Here is a 17,910-nt window from a genome sequence, read left to right as displayed (position 1 = left end):
CTTTCTCAATCAAATCTGACTTTTGAAAGTCTGTCTTTATTAATTTTAAATTACTGGGTCATTCAGATGCCACAATATTAATTAAACAAGGTATGTATGCAAACCAAATCAATTTTTTGAGTGTCAGCTACGGTGCCTGAATATAACAAAGTCATCAGTGAAAAGCTAAAAAGACCTTGCAGGTTGCATAATCAAGTATGCACTTGTCTACTACAGCTTCAAACTTCACAAGCTTGTATGACATTCAGGATTTTTCTTCCTGCAGGTGGATTGTACCAATAATGGATTTTGCGTCTTTGTTTGAACTTCAAAATGCTGAAGCACTAAATGAAATTTGTTCTGTTGAACACATTTTTAATGAATGCACATGTATTCATATGCGGTAGTGTCATTTTGTAGAACCATCCCAGCAATTGACGGCACATTTCACAAGCAATTTTTGACAAAAATAGAATTCCACTTTACCAAATGATAGGTGGATATGATATTTTTATATTTCTGGCCACTAACATGAGATATGACTATAGTCTTTTTGCTAATATTTGTAGGATTCTTGAAAAGATCACTCTCTGCATTTATAAAGACCTGTTCTATTTGACTTTTGTTGAGATCATAAATGCAATAAAATCTCTTTTAAAATGTAATAGGAATATATAACTGACAAAAAGATCCCCACTATTCTCTGAAAGATTTAAGCTTCATTCATTATTTCAGTTGTATAATTCCTCAGTGACCTTTCTTCAACATGCATCAAGATGTGCAGTATTCCATCTTTGTGCTATCTCAAGATTTTTCATCAAGCATCTACAAAATAACTGAGTCACTACCAGCATAAGCACTGTTTACTCACACCATGATTTTTAAGACATTCAAATAATAAAAGGCTCTTTCTTTCCAGTTGTGTTTTCACCTGTACTTCAGTCAAGTTCTTAATATGAGGCAATAGTGAATATGTAATTAAAAAAAGAAGAAAAGCAATATGGAAAAGCTCTTACCAAGTCAATGGGGGACAAGAATTGCAAAGACAATGAGTATAAATAAGAGAGTATAAAAAATGCAAGAGGGTCAGACCCTGTGCAACCTGTTCCTATGAATGAAAATCATGGGAATATGGTATCTGAATATCTTGCTTGAAAATTCTACCCCATTTAATTACGATGTAAGTGAAACCACAAAAGGCTGAATTAATTACAAAAAAAAAACTCAAAAAACCACATTTATATTTACTCTGAAGCTCCACAGAAAGTTCAAAACTTACAGAATCAAATATATAAATCCATTAAAAAAAAAAAAAAAAAAAAGACCAAAAAATGCCAAGTAGACAGAGTGTTTTGGGAAGTCTGGTCAGTAAGAATAATAAAAATTAGGTGTGAGGAGCAGATGAAGCATTTTCAAGCACCGCGAAAGCTTGCTTCTTTTTGAAGCATCATCTACTTAGAAAAAGATTCACAAGGAAATATCCTCAGTGCCCTCTAGAGAGTATTTTTGCTGTGAGAGATTAAAGCAAAACCCTTCCTACACAAATACAAAAATATCATGCACACGGCTACACATAGCACCACTATTTGACTTTTTTTATTGATAAATAGAAGTTTGCTTACCAAAGGATTTTCAGACGTTGTATATTACTAGCCACAGCATCTAATCTCACTTGGATTTGTTGAACATGATCAAATGATAAGTTTTCAGGTTTCACTCCAGAGGCAGAAAGTCAGTAAAATCACTCCTCAGGATCAGTTGAGTTACGCATAGATTTTGTATGATGGGCAATGAACTCAAAGCAACTTAGAGTATTCTTTATTTCCATGGAAACAGATCTAGTTTCTCTTTTCCCCAGTTTGGAATGTAACCTTGACAGTGACCATCATCCCTCAGAAATCTCGTCTTTTCTTCATTTATAAACACTGGATTTTTCTAACATCTGCATGGTTAGTATTTATGCTAATTCTCAAAGAAAAAACAAAACAAAACAAAACAAAACAAAAAAAAAACAACCCAACAAAACAAACAAAAAACCCCCACAAAAAAACCCAGCCCCCCAGCCAAAAAAAAAGAAAAAAAAAAAAAAAAAAAAGGATTTCAGCCATTCAGTGAATAAGCTGAATGGCAATGTCTTTGACAGGACTTAATAACCCAAAATGGTCTAGCAATTTGCTGGTTAACCACCAATTTCCTCCTAAGATATTATCAATATTAAATATTCAGTACTGCATTATCAAATCTTCTCCACCCCAAATTAAACTCAAAGCAGACATACTTCGACACTTACAAGGTAATTTAATGCAAACTGGGAAGTAAGCCAGTTGCTATCAGCAATCTACACTGGAGATTTGTGCATCTCCAACGTGTTACTTCCTGCTGCAAAGCACTATACAGGTAAGTTCAGTGCTTAGCTGGTAAGTGAAAAACAAGCCTTTAAACCTTCTCTTTCAGCTTCACGGTTCCATTTTGCCAATTTATGCAGATAAATCAGCTCTACACCACTGACTGTGAGATTCAATAAAGTTCTTTCTTCAGAAGATATAAGCCTTTAAAATCTGCTTCATGATTTACAAAAGCATCACTAATAAATGTTCTTGTTAGAGCTGTAGATGGCCACTTTTATATGATGAGATTTGTTGTCTTCAGTAAAAGGTGATAACAGCCTGGGACTGCAGGCATGCAAGGATTTAATTGGCAGCCCTAGACACAAAGGGATACCTGCAGCTTGCTTATATACTAGAAGCAGCAGATAGTAATTATAATTGGAGCTCCAATCAAGTTTCATATATGTGACAGAATTTACAATCAGAACTGAGAACCATTCTCCACTCAGACCATATGAGTCAGACAGGCCTTTTTCCAAATAATATATTTTTGTCCTATCTCCCACTTTCACAGACACTACGTTTGGTGATATCTGGTTTTCTTTCTTCTGTTTTGCATTTCTGATGTGTTGAATCAGATTTCCAAAAAGTTATTCATGTTCACAATTATCTAGATAAGTAGATTTCTCTGAAAAGTGAGTCAGTTGTCTGACTATCATCAGAATCAATTGTATTTAGGCAACTTTTTGCCTAAGGCTGTTTACAGTATTAACAGGTGTTCATTTACATATTTAAAACATTGAAATGTGACTGAAAATTTGTCTTATATTTAGAGGTATGGGAGAAAAAAGGGAGGAGGCCGCCAAGATGATCAGAGGGATTGGCCACCTCTCACATGAGAAAATTGTGAGAGAACTAGATTTTTCAGTCTGGAAACAGAAAGCTTAGAAGTCACCTAATTTTGGCTTTCCAGTACCTTCAGGAAGCCTAAAAGGAATATGGAGAGGGATCCTTTACAAGGATGAGGAAAAGTGGCTTCAGACTGAAAGAGAGAAGGTTTAGAACAAATATTAGGAAGAATTTTCTTACTGTGGGAGTGGTGAGACATTGGAACAGGTTGCCCAGAGAAGCTGTGGATGCCCTTTCCCTGAAAGTGTTTAAGGCCAGGTTGGATGGAGCTCTGAGCAATCTGGTCTAGTGGAACATGCCACTGCCCAGGACGGAGGGGCTGGAACTACATTGATCTTCCCTTCCAATCTAAGCCATTCTATGATTCTATTATTTTGAAGAGGAAAATCACAGATCTTCCTATGGAAAATCCACTGAGGAGCATCAATAAGTCACTCCCCAAAGAAAGGAAAGCCTCTGACAACAGTATAGGTTGTTGATGACACCAGGAATTCACCTTTTTCCATTTCTATTTTTTCTCTCCTATGTAGATGTGTTGAATTGTGGCTGTGGGCAATAAGTACATGCATACAGCTAGGATACAGGATACAGTTGAGAAATAGTTAAAGTTGGTAGAAGTGTTACTGCAGTATTAATCAGCATTCTCCACTACTTAAAAGTGTGATTATTTTCACACAACAGAAAAGCATATGTGTTTATTTTTCACATCACAATTGAACACACACCCAGAGACATATTTGTGATTCCTAATGCCATCAATAGACTATGTTGCTTTTAGTGTTCTAAAACCATAGAGCTCTAATCAGTACCAACTAGTGATCAGTACTGGTTAAAATTCTTACCAACTTTCACTGCTTCTCAAAATGTCTGCCCTTTCCCTCCTATCAGGATTTTTTTCACTTACTGATACCAAAAACCTTGTTGCTTGACCTAATAAAGCTAATAAAGGAGGGCCATATAAAACACGGGTATAATTTTCACATTTGAGTGTGTCTCCAATAGCTTTCTTCTGGTCTTCAACAGAAATTTCCTTCCCCAAAAGTGTTTCCTTTAGAAGTGTAGATAATTTTTACAAGTCCGTTTCCTTTCCATCTGGAGTCAAGACCTATACTAGGAAAGGAACTTAATATTTTTGTCTGAATTTTCTGGAATATCCAGAGACTGGAACAATTTGCTTCAAACTAAGACTCAGAGAACAGTATGGCTATTACACTTAGTGAAAAAGGAAATATATAATATACTCACGGAGTTAGAGACAATAGAGTGTCCATAAAGTCAATTTACTCCTTCCCCTGTCCATGCAGGTATACTTTCCATTACATATTCTTTCTCATTCTTTGTTCTTTCTTGGTTTTAAATGTCCATAAGAGTAATGAAAATGTACTGAAAAACTTGATCTCTTTTCTGCTGCACACAAACATTTGCTTTAGTGCTTCCAAGAAAATACAGTAAAAGAGATTAAGTTCCTATGCTTTATTTTTTGAGAAACTTCTAGATACATATTCTGTGGTTAACATCTTCGGCTTAGCAAGAGATTTATGTTGTAACAAAGAGAGTACTTTTCAAGACTTCATCCATTTATATTTCAGTGGATAGACATTTCTCATATTTAGTAGGCCTTTGCTCAAAAGCTAAAGTTATTCCAGCAAGACTCATGTCCCCATACATACATTCCTAAACTGCCATTACCATGCATTTCATCTTTTATTTGCTTGCACATTGTACTAGCTTTCTGCCTGCACCTGTTTTCCTTCAGAACATCAATCTATCTCCAGTATTTCTGCTCATACTGTTGAATAAAATGTGTTGTTGGATTGGCATATTGGCAGATTATAACAGCACTGACATTACTGAAAATTAATCACAGAAAGTCGCCATTATTTTACTTGGTTTCATTTGTCTAAGCTTCAAATTGTCTGAATGAAATAAACAAAACTTTAAACAAGATGAAAAAAGCATAATTCTCAAAGAGTTAATGGGAAATGATCATCTCCCTTTAGTTCTGTCAGTTGTATAAAAGGAATGTGAATTCAGTCGTGTTGCCTTGTTCATAGTACAAGAGAGTTGATGAAATAATAAAGATTTTCAATTGTGTACTAAATACAAGAGAGAGAGGTTTATAATTGTCTGCCATCTATTTTTTTCTTTTACTTGCTACAAAAGCACTTCCTTTCTTTGCTTATGCTTATAAATTTTGCACATCTGCATACTTTGCTCATGTACTGACTTATAAACATTCCAGATTTAACAAGGTATGAGGGCTGTTAAAATATATGACCTATTCCAATTATTTTATTTCCATTTCATGTGTTTACCATTATTTCATAGGTCTGACTTGTGATAATACCCTAACATAATTGTTGAAGACACACAAAAATCACATTATACCCTGAGTTACTTGGAATTTCCTCTGTGTTCTCCTTATGGATTTGTATTTGAGTTTATAGTAGTGTTATGGTCATGAAAGATTTCAAAACACATTCATCACTTTTTCCACAAGAAATGCAAATTGGAGCATTCTGTCTTGTGGTCATACATGCTAAAGAAAACCCAAACCCCCACAAAAACCAAATGGACAGCAAAACTGAAGCCCTGACATACTAAAAATCTTCAGAAAAGACCAGCAAACATACAAATACAACCAAACATCATTGTATGCAAAACTTATTTGTATGCAAGAAGTTTCAGACTTGCAAGAATGAAGTCAGCAGGAACTTTTTTTATTATTTTTTAGGTAACAGATAACATGAATTGCCATTATCTGGGTCTCATTTATTTGTCGTGACACCTAAACCCTCAACTTTTGTTTTGCTAAACAATTTTGAATTTGAGCTACAGAAACATCCTTCCCCCTCCCACCCCCTCCCCCCCCAAAAAAAAAAAAACAACCCAAACACAACCCTTTCTATCTGATAATACTTTCAATTATGATACTTCAGATGCTTTTTACGTGCTAGTGACGCTACCTAGGATGTCTGGCCACGCCTATAACAGCTGCTAATGAAAATGAGCCACACAATTATAACAATGGATAACTTGATGAAAAATTTAGACATCACAGGAAGATCTTTAAGAAAAGATGATTCATAGAAGAATCCAGGAAATGTGAAACACAGGAAGGTAATTTTTCTCCTTCTTCCTCTTTCCCTCATCTCTGTTTTTATGGACTTTCAGACCAACACAACTTTTCAAAACAAATTCTACTCCAGGAACAAGTCTTCATATGTTTTGCAGAGAAAAGGAGGACTTTCTATACACCTCAGGCTGGTGTCCCATAGGAAACTTACTGCCTATTCCCTTCATCTTTGCTTCAGGAAAAGCAGCACAGAGTGGATTGACTGATGCTCACAGCATACCTTTGATCTCAATGAAAATTTAGCACTCATACTAAAAACTCTCAAGTCCTTGTGCCAGTGAAAAGGAGAAGGAAACTAGACACAATTAAAAAGAAATGCCATAGAAACAAGTCAAAATTATGTCTGTAATCAAATATTTCCTATGGACATTAGGCAGGCATTAGGTGGTTTGGTGAGAGCTTAGGATGCTTCACAAAAGCCTTTTGTCTCCAACAGTGCAAATGAGGTTAAGGGACTCATTTTCACTCTGTGATTCACTTCCTCTGCTCTGTTTCTTTGTTTTTTATGCAGATAATTGGAAACAACAAAGAAACATCATTCTCTAGAGCTTAGTAGGGAAGGGAAGTTCACTTCTTTCCAAACCCACAAATTTAAAGGAAGAAAAAGAAGGAAAATAAAACCAGTGGGCAGAAAATAATAGTTATACAGAAGGGTAATAGGCAATTAGCACCCACCCTCCCACATTCACACAATCTACAGAAATGGCTCATCTTACACAGCTTCCCCTAACTCTTTAAGCTTGAATAAAACATCACTGCTGTCTGCCCCTTGGGAGGATCTCAGTACTGCTGGGAGATGGTACTGGAGAGGTATAAAGTAAAGGGGAAAAAAAAGACATTAACAGCACTGAACATAATATTCTCTGACAGAGAAAGAATGCTCTTATGATTTACTTACAGTTTTTTTAAACTAGAAAAGTTAGAAGAGCAAAAGTCATAAAATATTCTGATTTCCACATCTCCTTTATTTAAATGTTACTGCATCTTTTTTAAAAATCTGGCTCTGCTGGTCAATGACAAGCATTTTTGAGAAACTATTGTGCTACAGTGCTGAAATGTAAGATCTAAATCTTTTCTTCAGCAAAGACAATAACATTGCCCATAGTATACATTTGTTGTATTGACACCAGGAAACAGGAAAAAAAAAAGTCTCACTTATTTTGAAATCAGTGAAAGGGAAAGTTTCAAGAACAAAACACTTGCATACATATAGCATGCATCTCCTTCAAGGATAAAATTGGCCATCAAAGAGTGTTCAGAGAAATGCCGTACAACCTCGCCAAACACAAATTCAATGGACTGAGCTTTCTTAGCATTTTGAAAGGTCAAGAAATATAGCAGTGGGATTGGATGAATATCATAACACTGCTATTTTTAAATCTCATATTTAACTTCTGTATCTGTTTTATATGTTTATATTTCATAATACAAGGTTTAACAGTGTAAGTGTCTGTAACTATATTTAGCAAAGAAATCTAGATTCATTTTAACAATGAAAACATATCATCACCAAAGAACTGGTAATTATTTCTGCTGGCCATCTAGCATTGTGCAGATGGCTACTGCCCTCTCAATTCAAGAAGCTCACTTCCTAACCAACTTTGCTGTATTTGCAGCAAAGAAGTGTTTGATGCTTTCTTATCTGAACTTATTCCCAATAAAATTAATGAAAATATCTTTGATGATCACCTGGCCCAAATGTTTGAGGCTCTCCACTATTCTCCTTCTCTGCACCCTCTTCTTGCAAATGTTATTTATTAAAAGACACAACTTGGAGTGCTTCTAAAGACAAGTAAGGAGGAACATGTACATTTGGAGGGAATAGAACAAAAATACCTTTGCCTTATAAGATGAAGGTCAAGAATATAAAGGTTAGGTTTCTAACATGCATCCAAAAGACCGCCTTTAAGTTGCAGTCTTTAATAAATTATTTATAAATATATATATTAATAAATAACATACATTTATTTATATAGCAATATTCAGGTGGGAACATAATATTATAAATAGGTTCAATAAATTAGGCATCCTCAGATTCACAGCTTCTGACAGTGTCTTGGGTTATGTAACAACAACAACGAAAAAAGGGTATTCTATTTCATCTGTTGAAAGCTGGTTTTTTGGTAGATGTTTTTTCCTTCTTTTGTAACTCTAGAGGGGAGAGGGGTGGATGCCCAGCCATTAAATCCAGGTGGGGCAGTGTTTCTCATCTTTTTCATCACCCCTCCATCCTCCAGGGGAGATAATTTCTGCTAATGGGCCATCAATGACATGACACATTCCATCATCCCACTGTGAGATGCTCCACCCAGTGCAATGGGGAGCCAACTGTTCCTAGCTAGATAAAAACTGGGACTGAAGGACTCAAGGTATCCTGCTTTTCCACTGGATCCCCGAGGAAGACCCGACCCATCTCGTCACCACTGGACTTTCTACAGGATCATCTCTACTCCACAGAACCACATCTGTTACTTTAGGAGGATTTATTTGGACTGCTTCCCATATCCTGACCAACAGGGTGTCAGGCTGTATCCCTGACTCTGACAGGGCTTTTTCCAGGATTTTTGTTTGTTTGCTTGTTTTTTGTACTATTACTTTATTATTATTATTATTATTATTATTATTATTATTATTATTATTATTATTCCTATTAAAGGACTTTACTCCTATTCCCATACCTTTGCCTGAAAGCCCCTAATTGCAAAATTATAATAATTTGGAGGGAAGGGGGTTTACACTCTCTATTCTGAGGGAAGCTCTAGCTTTCCCTGGCCAACAACTGTCTTTCAAAACCAGGACAGACAGTTAATGTGAGTAAGTATAGCATTGCAAATGCAGACTTTGAAATAAACTTGAGACATGAAGGTTAGGACACCACTGTTCTTTTGACATGCCTTTAGAAGACCTTTCAGAGGATAAAAGATACTAAGGAAAAACAAACACCCCCTAGTTTGTGTAACAGGACTGTGTATTTGCATGAACAGATGTGGGAATGAGACTTCAGGGAATTCATGACTGACTTCCATATCCCACTAGAAAAATATCTGCATGCATGCTTGTTTTTCATGGAAAAATTGTGGAATTTTAAAGTATAGGTCAGCAATCACAAATCAAGCATATTTCATAGTCAAACTGAAATGACAACAAAACAACCTGGCTTTTGACCGAGAAAAGGTATAAAAACTACCTGGAGAAACTAGACAATCTATCCCTCAAAGAAAAAGGATCAGAGGTAAAAGACATTTTAGAAGAAATCCATCAATCTATCTCGCTTCAGAAAGATAAGAGTAATCTGGGGATTTTACCTATCAAAATTAACAGAATTTAACACTTGATATAATATGTATGGCATTCTTCTCATTGTCTCCAATGTGTTCTTAATAACTTTATTTAATTAGAATGTCACAGACTGTTCTGACAAATTGAACATACTATGTTTTGACAACAAAATAATTTTCACACTTTAGCCTGTGGAAACTGGCTATACTAGAACTCTTATTTGAGGCAATATACTAAGAAGTCCCAGTATTAGCTGAATTGCAGATTTTGGAAAATACACAAGTTACAGCAACAGGAAGTTTAATTCTTGTGACAGACCAACTTTAAGTTGATAACAATGCAATAAAAATAACCTTGAAATTGTTTCCCCTTTCTACTTGGAGTACTTCATATAACACTAAATTTTCCATTCCTTTTGTAATGTTATGACTATTTATAGTATCACATTTATATTTTATTTTTATTAGACATGCATCTTATAAGGTTGAAAGAAATCAATTTTTAACACTGATAAATTCTGCTTTTAAAATCTGTGTTCTCTGTCTGAAGAATTCATGTTCAATATTAAATGTGTGGTACACTTCAAAGTACAACCTGCATTTTTTTGGATCAAAAATATTTTTGACACAGAAACACACTTTTAAATATAGGAATTTAAATTCCAATTTTAAAAATCCAAGAGTTTTGATAGCCTTTTTTTGATTTTTATAAATGCTAACATAGAAGACCAAGCACAATAAATATTGGAGGCACAATTTTTAGTAACTCCTTTTTAGTATATGGACTCTCAACAGACAAAAATATTGAACAGTCTAAGGCTTCAACCTATGAGAGCTTCTCAGTTATCCACAATTATGACAATGCTTAAAAATCAGCAAAAGGTTAAGACCTGTTCTGAACAATGATTTATTTTTTTCCTCTTCAGGATTTCAAACTTAAAAAGTTAGGCTTATTTCTCCACTTGATGCCTTTTGTTTAAACTATTAAGAGTCTCCCTTTTCTGAAATGTTCACAGATCTGAGATATCATGCTAACTTAAATTGAAAGTGAAATTAAATTTAGTGGTATACTCTGATGAGCCACACCTAGGCTTTCAAGTCATAATAGGGTCCACATAAATTAATTCCATACTGAACTCCATTTCACCTGTTATATAGATTAAAAGAAAACAGCACTTTAGGCATATACATGTTTTGATATTTTTTACCTCCAAAGAAATATTTTTCTCCAGTCTTGACTTGTAGAGGGCTGTTAGTTCGAACGGCTGAAGCTTCATCGCCATCAATGGTGAGGACAGCAAAATTTTCCTTAGCCAGGAAACGAACTTCATGCCACTGCCCATCATTGAGACCAGAGCCTATGAAGAACAAAAATCCATTCCACATTTTACTTACTCCAGTATTCATTATCTCTAAGCTTTTTGTGTATCTCTCTCGCAGGCTCATCGTATAACATTTAATAAAGGCTACTGCAGAAACAAAATCGTTTTAGCGGGATAACAAGGTATTGTTATCAAAGTAACTGTTACAAAGATATACACATTATATCATAAATACAAGTCTTGAAACTAGGAAAGTGTCCATTCTTACATGCATAACAGTATTTAAGTACAGCTGTTGTCACTCACCTTTCCTATCAAAAGGCCATATTCTGCATTTTACTAATAAAGATTATGTCTTAATTGTTTCTATGATCAAGCTCAGAAGGAAAAGATAATGATACATCCATTTAACTAGAGTGAGTAACAGTGCCAAAGGGCACATTTATGCTCATGTTTGGCATATATCAAGTTAGATATTTCCAAGAAAAGGGAAAGGAAAAATAGGAGGGGAAAAGGCTCACATAGGTGGTGAATTCACAGCAAATTGGGATGTAGGGAAAGGCTCATATAGGTGGTGAATTCACAACAAATTGGGATGTAGGGCTACTCACAGAAGAGGAAGACATAGGAAGACATTATTACAGAGCAACTTCAAAACCCGAAAATGTCTGAAAACCCCACAATCTTACAGGAGTATCATCCTCCAAATACTGGCAGCAGTGAAGCAGATGGAATTGTTCATTCATTACGATATTTTAAAACCCACAGAATCTATATGCTTCTAATATTGTCTCCAGCAGCTGGCAGAAAGCCAGTTTGCTTGGCACATTAAGAGCTGCTAAAGGGTACTGGTTTGTTCTACTAATTTCCATGCAGACAGGTTATGCTGGGTCAGCAAATAAGTAGTAAAGGCTGTAGTAAAAGCAAATTCCAAGTTATGGCGCCTCCTGCAAAAAAAATTTTCTCCACTTAGATAAAGTCACCTTAGCAAAATGTCATTTGCCAAAATAATCCACAATGCAACGTAATAAGCTATTTCATGTTACAGCATGTGCTACTGCAACCTAAGCTTATGAGAGCATACTTAAATCCCCAATTTTCCAGCTTGAAATATTATTATTAAATACTAAATAAATTATTAATTTTTATTTAATAAAATAAAGTTAATATTAAAATTTTATTTTATATTTTTATCGAGGTATTCAGTATTACTTTGAACTGAATAATGATGACAAGAGACTCCTGGACAAAATTAAGAATTAGCTATTAAAACATGGGGCACAAAAGCAGTGGCAGGAGCTGTTCATCACTAAGGGAGGTATAGTCTAAAACACTCTCTGCAAAGTGGGATATTGCAGAAACCAAGACATAACAGGATATCAGACAAGGTGCACAGCTGAGCACAGCCAAGCCCCACAGCCCCAGGCAGGGAGAAGTGAGGGGAAACAGAGCAGAAAAGTCCCTGCCAGCTCCAAGGGAGACTGAGAGCAGGGAAGGGAGGGGCTCTGCCAGCAGAGCAGTGGAATAGCTCACGAGAGCAGGAGAAGCAAAGTACTGGTCTTACACCTGCATCCCCTCTTGTGCTGCTCAAGAATAGGGTGTAGAGGAGTTGCGACTAAGGAAGTTGGGCTTCAAGAAGTGACTTATTAAAGAAAACAGGGTATTGATCTAGTATCGATACCCAACTGTGACGGACAAAAACTCTCTAACAGTTTAAAGTTAGAAAGTGTATGTTTATTACGGCGCCGGACAGTGTGCGGGATAGCTCCCAAATTCACACCGCAATTTACAGGTGATTACAGAGTCCTTTTATTTACAAAAGTATTGAATACCCAAAACACAAATGCATATTCAAAACCCTGGTACATCCCATTCCCCGCTTCTTACGGTAATCAGCTCAAAAGCTATTAAGCATGCGCAGTCTGTTCTTTAAAATGGGTCGGTGGTCCTCTTTATGGGGAGGGGTCCCCAAAATGAGGAAGTAAAGAAGTCTTCCTCGCTCTGACCTTTCTGCCTTTTCAATGCAAATGTGATAAATGAACCTTTGGTGGGACTCCCACTTCATGTCTTCATGACCATTCAATGAGTTTCTGGGCAGAGGAGGCCTACAATTTTCTTATGTTCCTAAAAGCTATTCATCTGTTTAAATATTCTTCATTATAAACACAGCTAACCAAACAAAGTTGACAAGTAATCAGTTATTCTAATATGGAAGAGTGATCCCAAACCCAATTTCTCTTAGTTTATTACTAACTTTTAATTTCAGCAAAGCCTACCTATCTACTTTAATTAATTTCAGCAAAGCTTATCTCTAACTAAAATCTTAACCCCTCTAAAAATCCTTAATTCTCTAAAGTTTATGTCTCAGAAGAAGGAGGAAGAAAGGTGTTGTTTTAATGATTGTCTTTGTTTCTCACTACCTAGGTCTATTTTAATTAGCAATGAATTAAATTAATGTTCACAAGTCAAGTCTATTTTGCTTGCGACTGTAATTGGTACATTCCCTGTCTTTATCTCACTCCATGAACTTCTCAGTTCTATTTTCTCCCCTTGCCCTCTTTAGGAGTGGTAGTCAGAGAACCCACCATGACAACTTATGAAGCTAAAGACAGATGATTGTGCTATGAAATTAGAAATTCACCGTATTTCATACAATAAGGCTAAGTTCACCACCCTCACCGCTTGAAGATACTCCTTCAGAAAACAAAGAACTGAAAATACTAATGAGGAAAATGTTTTAAATTAAATATGGCATGAGATGCAAAATAGTTCTGTTATTTTAATCTGTATTTTGTGTTAGTACTGTGCTCTCCCCATGTGCAGTGAAGGGAAGCCCCCACAGGCTCACCAACAGCACAACGAGAAACCAAAGATTAGCATGACACAAGGCAAAAAGCAGGTGGAGGGAAGGTGGATCAGCAGAGGAGGTGGTTCTCCTGAGCAGATTGGGAAATGAGAGCATGAGGAGAGCTGCAGGTTAAGATCAAAAGTGATTTCATGCATTCTCTGTGTGCACAGCATGCAGCAAGATATACTAAGAGGACACATTACTGTCTGTAAGCTGCTTGCTAGAGGCATGATTGGAGAAGCATTGTTGTTTTGACTGTATTAAAAATATCTGTCCCTACAATTTGGCATCATTCCTGACAGTCCCTGAAAGATGGTACTATTTCTGCTTTATGAACTTTACAGCGTATTGATAGAAAACAATCATGAAAATTAGGCTGTTTTCCTCTTAGCTAAAGGTGTTAACCATTCTCATGGAACTTTGCAGTATGACAGTAATATTCCCAACTTCTCTGGCTCAAAGTTTTCACAAAAATTCTTGCACAATTTTATGTTTGCTTAGAAAACTTACTGGCATTTTTTTTTTTCTGTGGAATTTACTGATGAATGCTAATGAGGATTGCTCAATAGTACTCAGCAAATACCCACTATTGTCTTTACAGAATTATGCTCCCCAGTCAAAAAAACTAAAAGAACCTTTTATCTCTGCCAATGTTTTTATCTGATTTTTTATTTATGTGTATTAGCAGCAGTAGTGTTAACCCTCTTTTATTAGTGGGACAAGAATTTGTGTCAGGAACTTAAATTACTATTGGGTTATATTATATATTCAACATATATATATATTATGGGGGGTAAATTCTAAAGTTTTATGACCTGTTGCTATTGTAATATTTTATTACAAATCTCATGTATATTGAGGAATTATTTTTTCTTGCTGATATTTTTCTATAAACCAAGACTCATTAGAAAGAGTAGATCATGTCTCCTTATAAGAAAAGAATTTTCAGCTGGAAAGTTTAGGATGGCATCCCAAATGTACAATGATGATTTCTCATTACAGTTTAATTTCCTCATCTGTGCTGATACATATATTTATTTGCATTCCTTTTCTTCTTACTCTTTTTTGGTATGCAAGTTGAGAGAATAAAAAAGAAATACATATTGCTTCCACCACAAATTCCCTACTGAGTTCTGGAAAAGATGGTTTCATATGCAAATTAAATATCGTAATGAAATGCATTCTCTCTATGTAGGTTTTCTATTTAAATGACATTATTTTAAAAGTAGGACTCTTGAGTTAGGCACTTTGATTGAACAAGAAGAAACAGATGTTTTGCTTATTACAGACATGGAAGAAGAATTAGATTAATGAATACCAAAAAGGTACAAGGGCTTAATACATAATGGAGAATTCAGAAAGATAACATCTGGTCGAGTTTTGCCTCAGGGAGAACTGTAGCAAAAGTCTCAAATTCTTCCACAGATAACCTTGTGTGGTCAAATCTTCCTTTAAAAGGAACTGACCCACACAAGGATTATCAGAGAGTGCTAGCTTATACAGTCTGTGGATGTGCAAAATTATTCTGAAGTTAACAGCATAACATCTGCCACATTACAACAAATCTTGTCTTAATTTTGAGGTAGGACTCTAACTCAAAATTCAGCTGAAATATTAAAGAAAAAAATAAGGAAAGGATATTATCATTATCTGCATGAAGCACTGGAGCAATGCAAGGCTATGCAGCTGCATATGGGTTGTTAGTTCCCACTGCTGTAGTAAATATTTGGTATTATAATTTCTTGAATATTCTACCAGGAGATGAAGCCCTCAGTACTCAGCCTGAAGACAGAGGGAAAGGTCTGTTTGTTATTGCTTTCACTTTAGCCAGACAGAACCATGTTTCAGGATGGTGTTGTAATGGTTATTCTTGGCTAATCCCTCTCCAATGCAGCACAACTTTGCACTAGTATTTCTGACTATGAGAAAACAAGCCAACGTTTTGTTTGAAATATTCAGCTGTGTTCAAATATACAGCAATATATGCCATGAATATCCAATCAGAAAAAATAAAACATGATCATCAGATGTAAATACAAGAGCTGTGCTTTTTCTGTATTTAGTTAATTGTCTTTTTTAACTGGAAAAGCAAAATACAGCTCCTCCTAAAAAATATTTTAGGTAGTTTCTTCAATAAGCTATCTAAGTATATAATATATTTTAGGACTTTTGATTCAGAAAATATATTTTTATTTTAAGTTTCATGCATTTTTTGCTATCCCAATTAGCTGTAAGATAAGACAGTGGTAAATGCAGTCCTTGAAGGTATTTTGATGACAGAAAGCCTTGTTACCCAACAGAAACAAAAGAGCTATGTTAAATTTTGTCCTCATGTTTAAGCTCAGAGCTCTTTTTTAAGATAAATAGTTGGAAAAAATTTTCTAATTTCACCTGTTGGTGATATCTAATTTATACTGATTTTGCTCTGCAAGTTAATACCAGAAGAGAAAAAATGAGCATTTAGTTCAATATGCATCTCCAGCCTTATATGTATAGAATGTACTTTTGAAAGGGTAGGTAATTTTCTTGTTTGCACAGTTAACACTGATGTGCAGAAAACAGAAAACACAATAAATACATAAATCTATAATGCTGCAGAGTCTTTATAACATTCAAACATATTCTTATAAAAGGCTTGACTACTGGTGATTTTAATGTAATGAAACATAAACCTGGCAAATAACAGTTTGAATGACAGAAAAAAGGAGCAAATTCTAAATTAAGACACTTGTATAATCTCGTGCAACTGATGAAACAATTTTAGCTTTTCAAGCATGGGATTTTCCTCTCGTCTCTTCTGTCCTTCACACATTCTTTAGTCTCAGAAAAAAAAAAATGGTGTTTGCCTTAGACATGAAAATATATACACCTGGAAATTAGAATATTGATATGTGTTTCAGCTTGCAGAAAGAATACTGTTGTTAAAGATCAAACACAACTTTTGCTACTGCCTTCTTCTAATATTCCAGTCAATGTCACATCAGAAAATGTTGGTTCTCAAAATGCCAACTGTGCCCTGGAACTGCCTAAGACACCTGCTCCATGGGAAGCATCTCCATGAACAGCTCCCAGATTAACCTTCACTAAGATACTCATTGTGTATGAGTGAACAGTACTAACAAAAATATTATTTAGCATAACTGTTATGCTAACTTAGCGTATTACTCATTATTCAGCTTAACTCTTCTGAACTCCCGAAAACTATTTGCAGATCAGCATTTAGCTTATCTTCCTTTTAGCTGGCAACACTATTACCACATTTACCAATATTACCAATATTGTCCCCCACACCCTGATAATCATCATCATTGAGACTTGAAGACACTTACCGATGTTACCCTGGTTTTTCTGAGTTTCTTTACTAGCCTTTTGATTTTCATACATGGAGTCAGATCTTTTAGTTACTGTAGAATATTAGAGCAGTTCTTCTACCTTTCCCACAGAAGTAATATAAACAAATCCTTTGTTTTTCATTCTTTGTCCTTTGTTTGCATATTTCTAACCTGAAAACAATTGTAACTGACAATTGGTCTGGCCACTGAGGCTGAGGGGTGGAAACCCCAAAAAGCCAATCTTCTGCTAGACCCACAAATGTATAAAAGTAAAAGAATAAACAAAGGGGTCTCTTCGCTCTTTCAGCTGGGAGCTGGATCAGAGGAACCTCTGCGAAAATCTCTTGTCTGCGTGTGATTGCTTTGTGTGTCTCGGTGACATACCTACATCTAAGAGTACCTAGAACAAAATCAACTTCCTTAAAATGAGCATGCTAATACAAGATATGATCTACCATTGGGATTCAAGAAATTTCAATAATCATTATCAACTCTAGCAATTTAACTCCAGTTTATCCTACATACACACTTTATAGAAGAAACCTCCAGATTTTTTTTCTTGTAAATGATAAGAAATAAACCATCTTAGAAATATTGTTAGACTTATAAATCTTTAACTTCATTTTATAATTCTAATCATCATCTGCTAGATGCCATACTGCACTGAGTTATTATTTTTATATGATAAGTGTCTTAATATTTTGGTAAGTGAGCTAACCAGTAATTTCCATCAAAGATGGAAAGTCACTTATTTTGTGGCTATTATTCTGTCATACTTT

General features: G+C 35.3%; 1 protein-coding gene across 1 annotated transcript in view; it reads right to left on the bottom strand.

Moving 5' to 3' along the window:
* Positions 1–17,910, bottom strand: part of CNTNAP2 (contactin associated protein 2) — a 770,772-nt gene that overhangs the window by 440,373 nt on the left and 312,489 nt on the right. The window contains exon 9 of the mRNA XM_040057848.2: positions 10,838–10,987. Within this exon, the coding sequence (XP_039913782.1) occupies positions 10,838–10,987 (150 nt within the window). The remainder of the gene's footprint in view (positions 1–10,837; positions 10,988–17,910) is intronic.

Source organism: Hirundo rustica, chromosome 1, assembly GCF_015227805.2.
Source record: "Hirundo rustica isolate bHirRus1 chromosome 1, bHirRus1.pri.v3, whole genome shotgun sequence".
Classification (NCBI taxonomy): Eukaryota; Metazoa; Chordata; class Aves; order Passeriformes; family Hirundinidae; genus Hirundo; species Hirundo rustica.
This window is presented reverse-complemented; position numbering and strand designations above follow the sequence as displayed.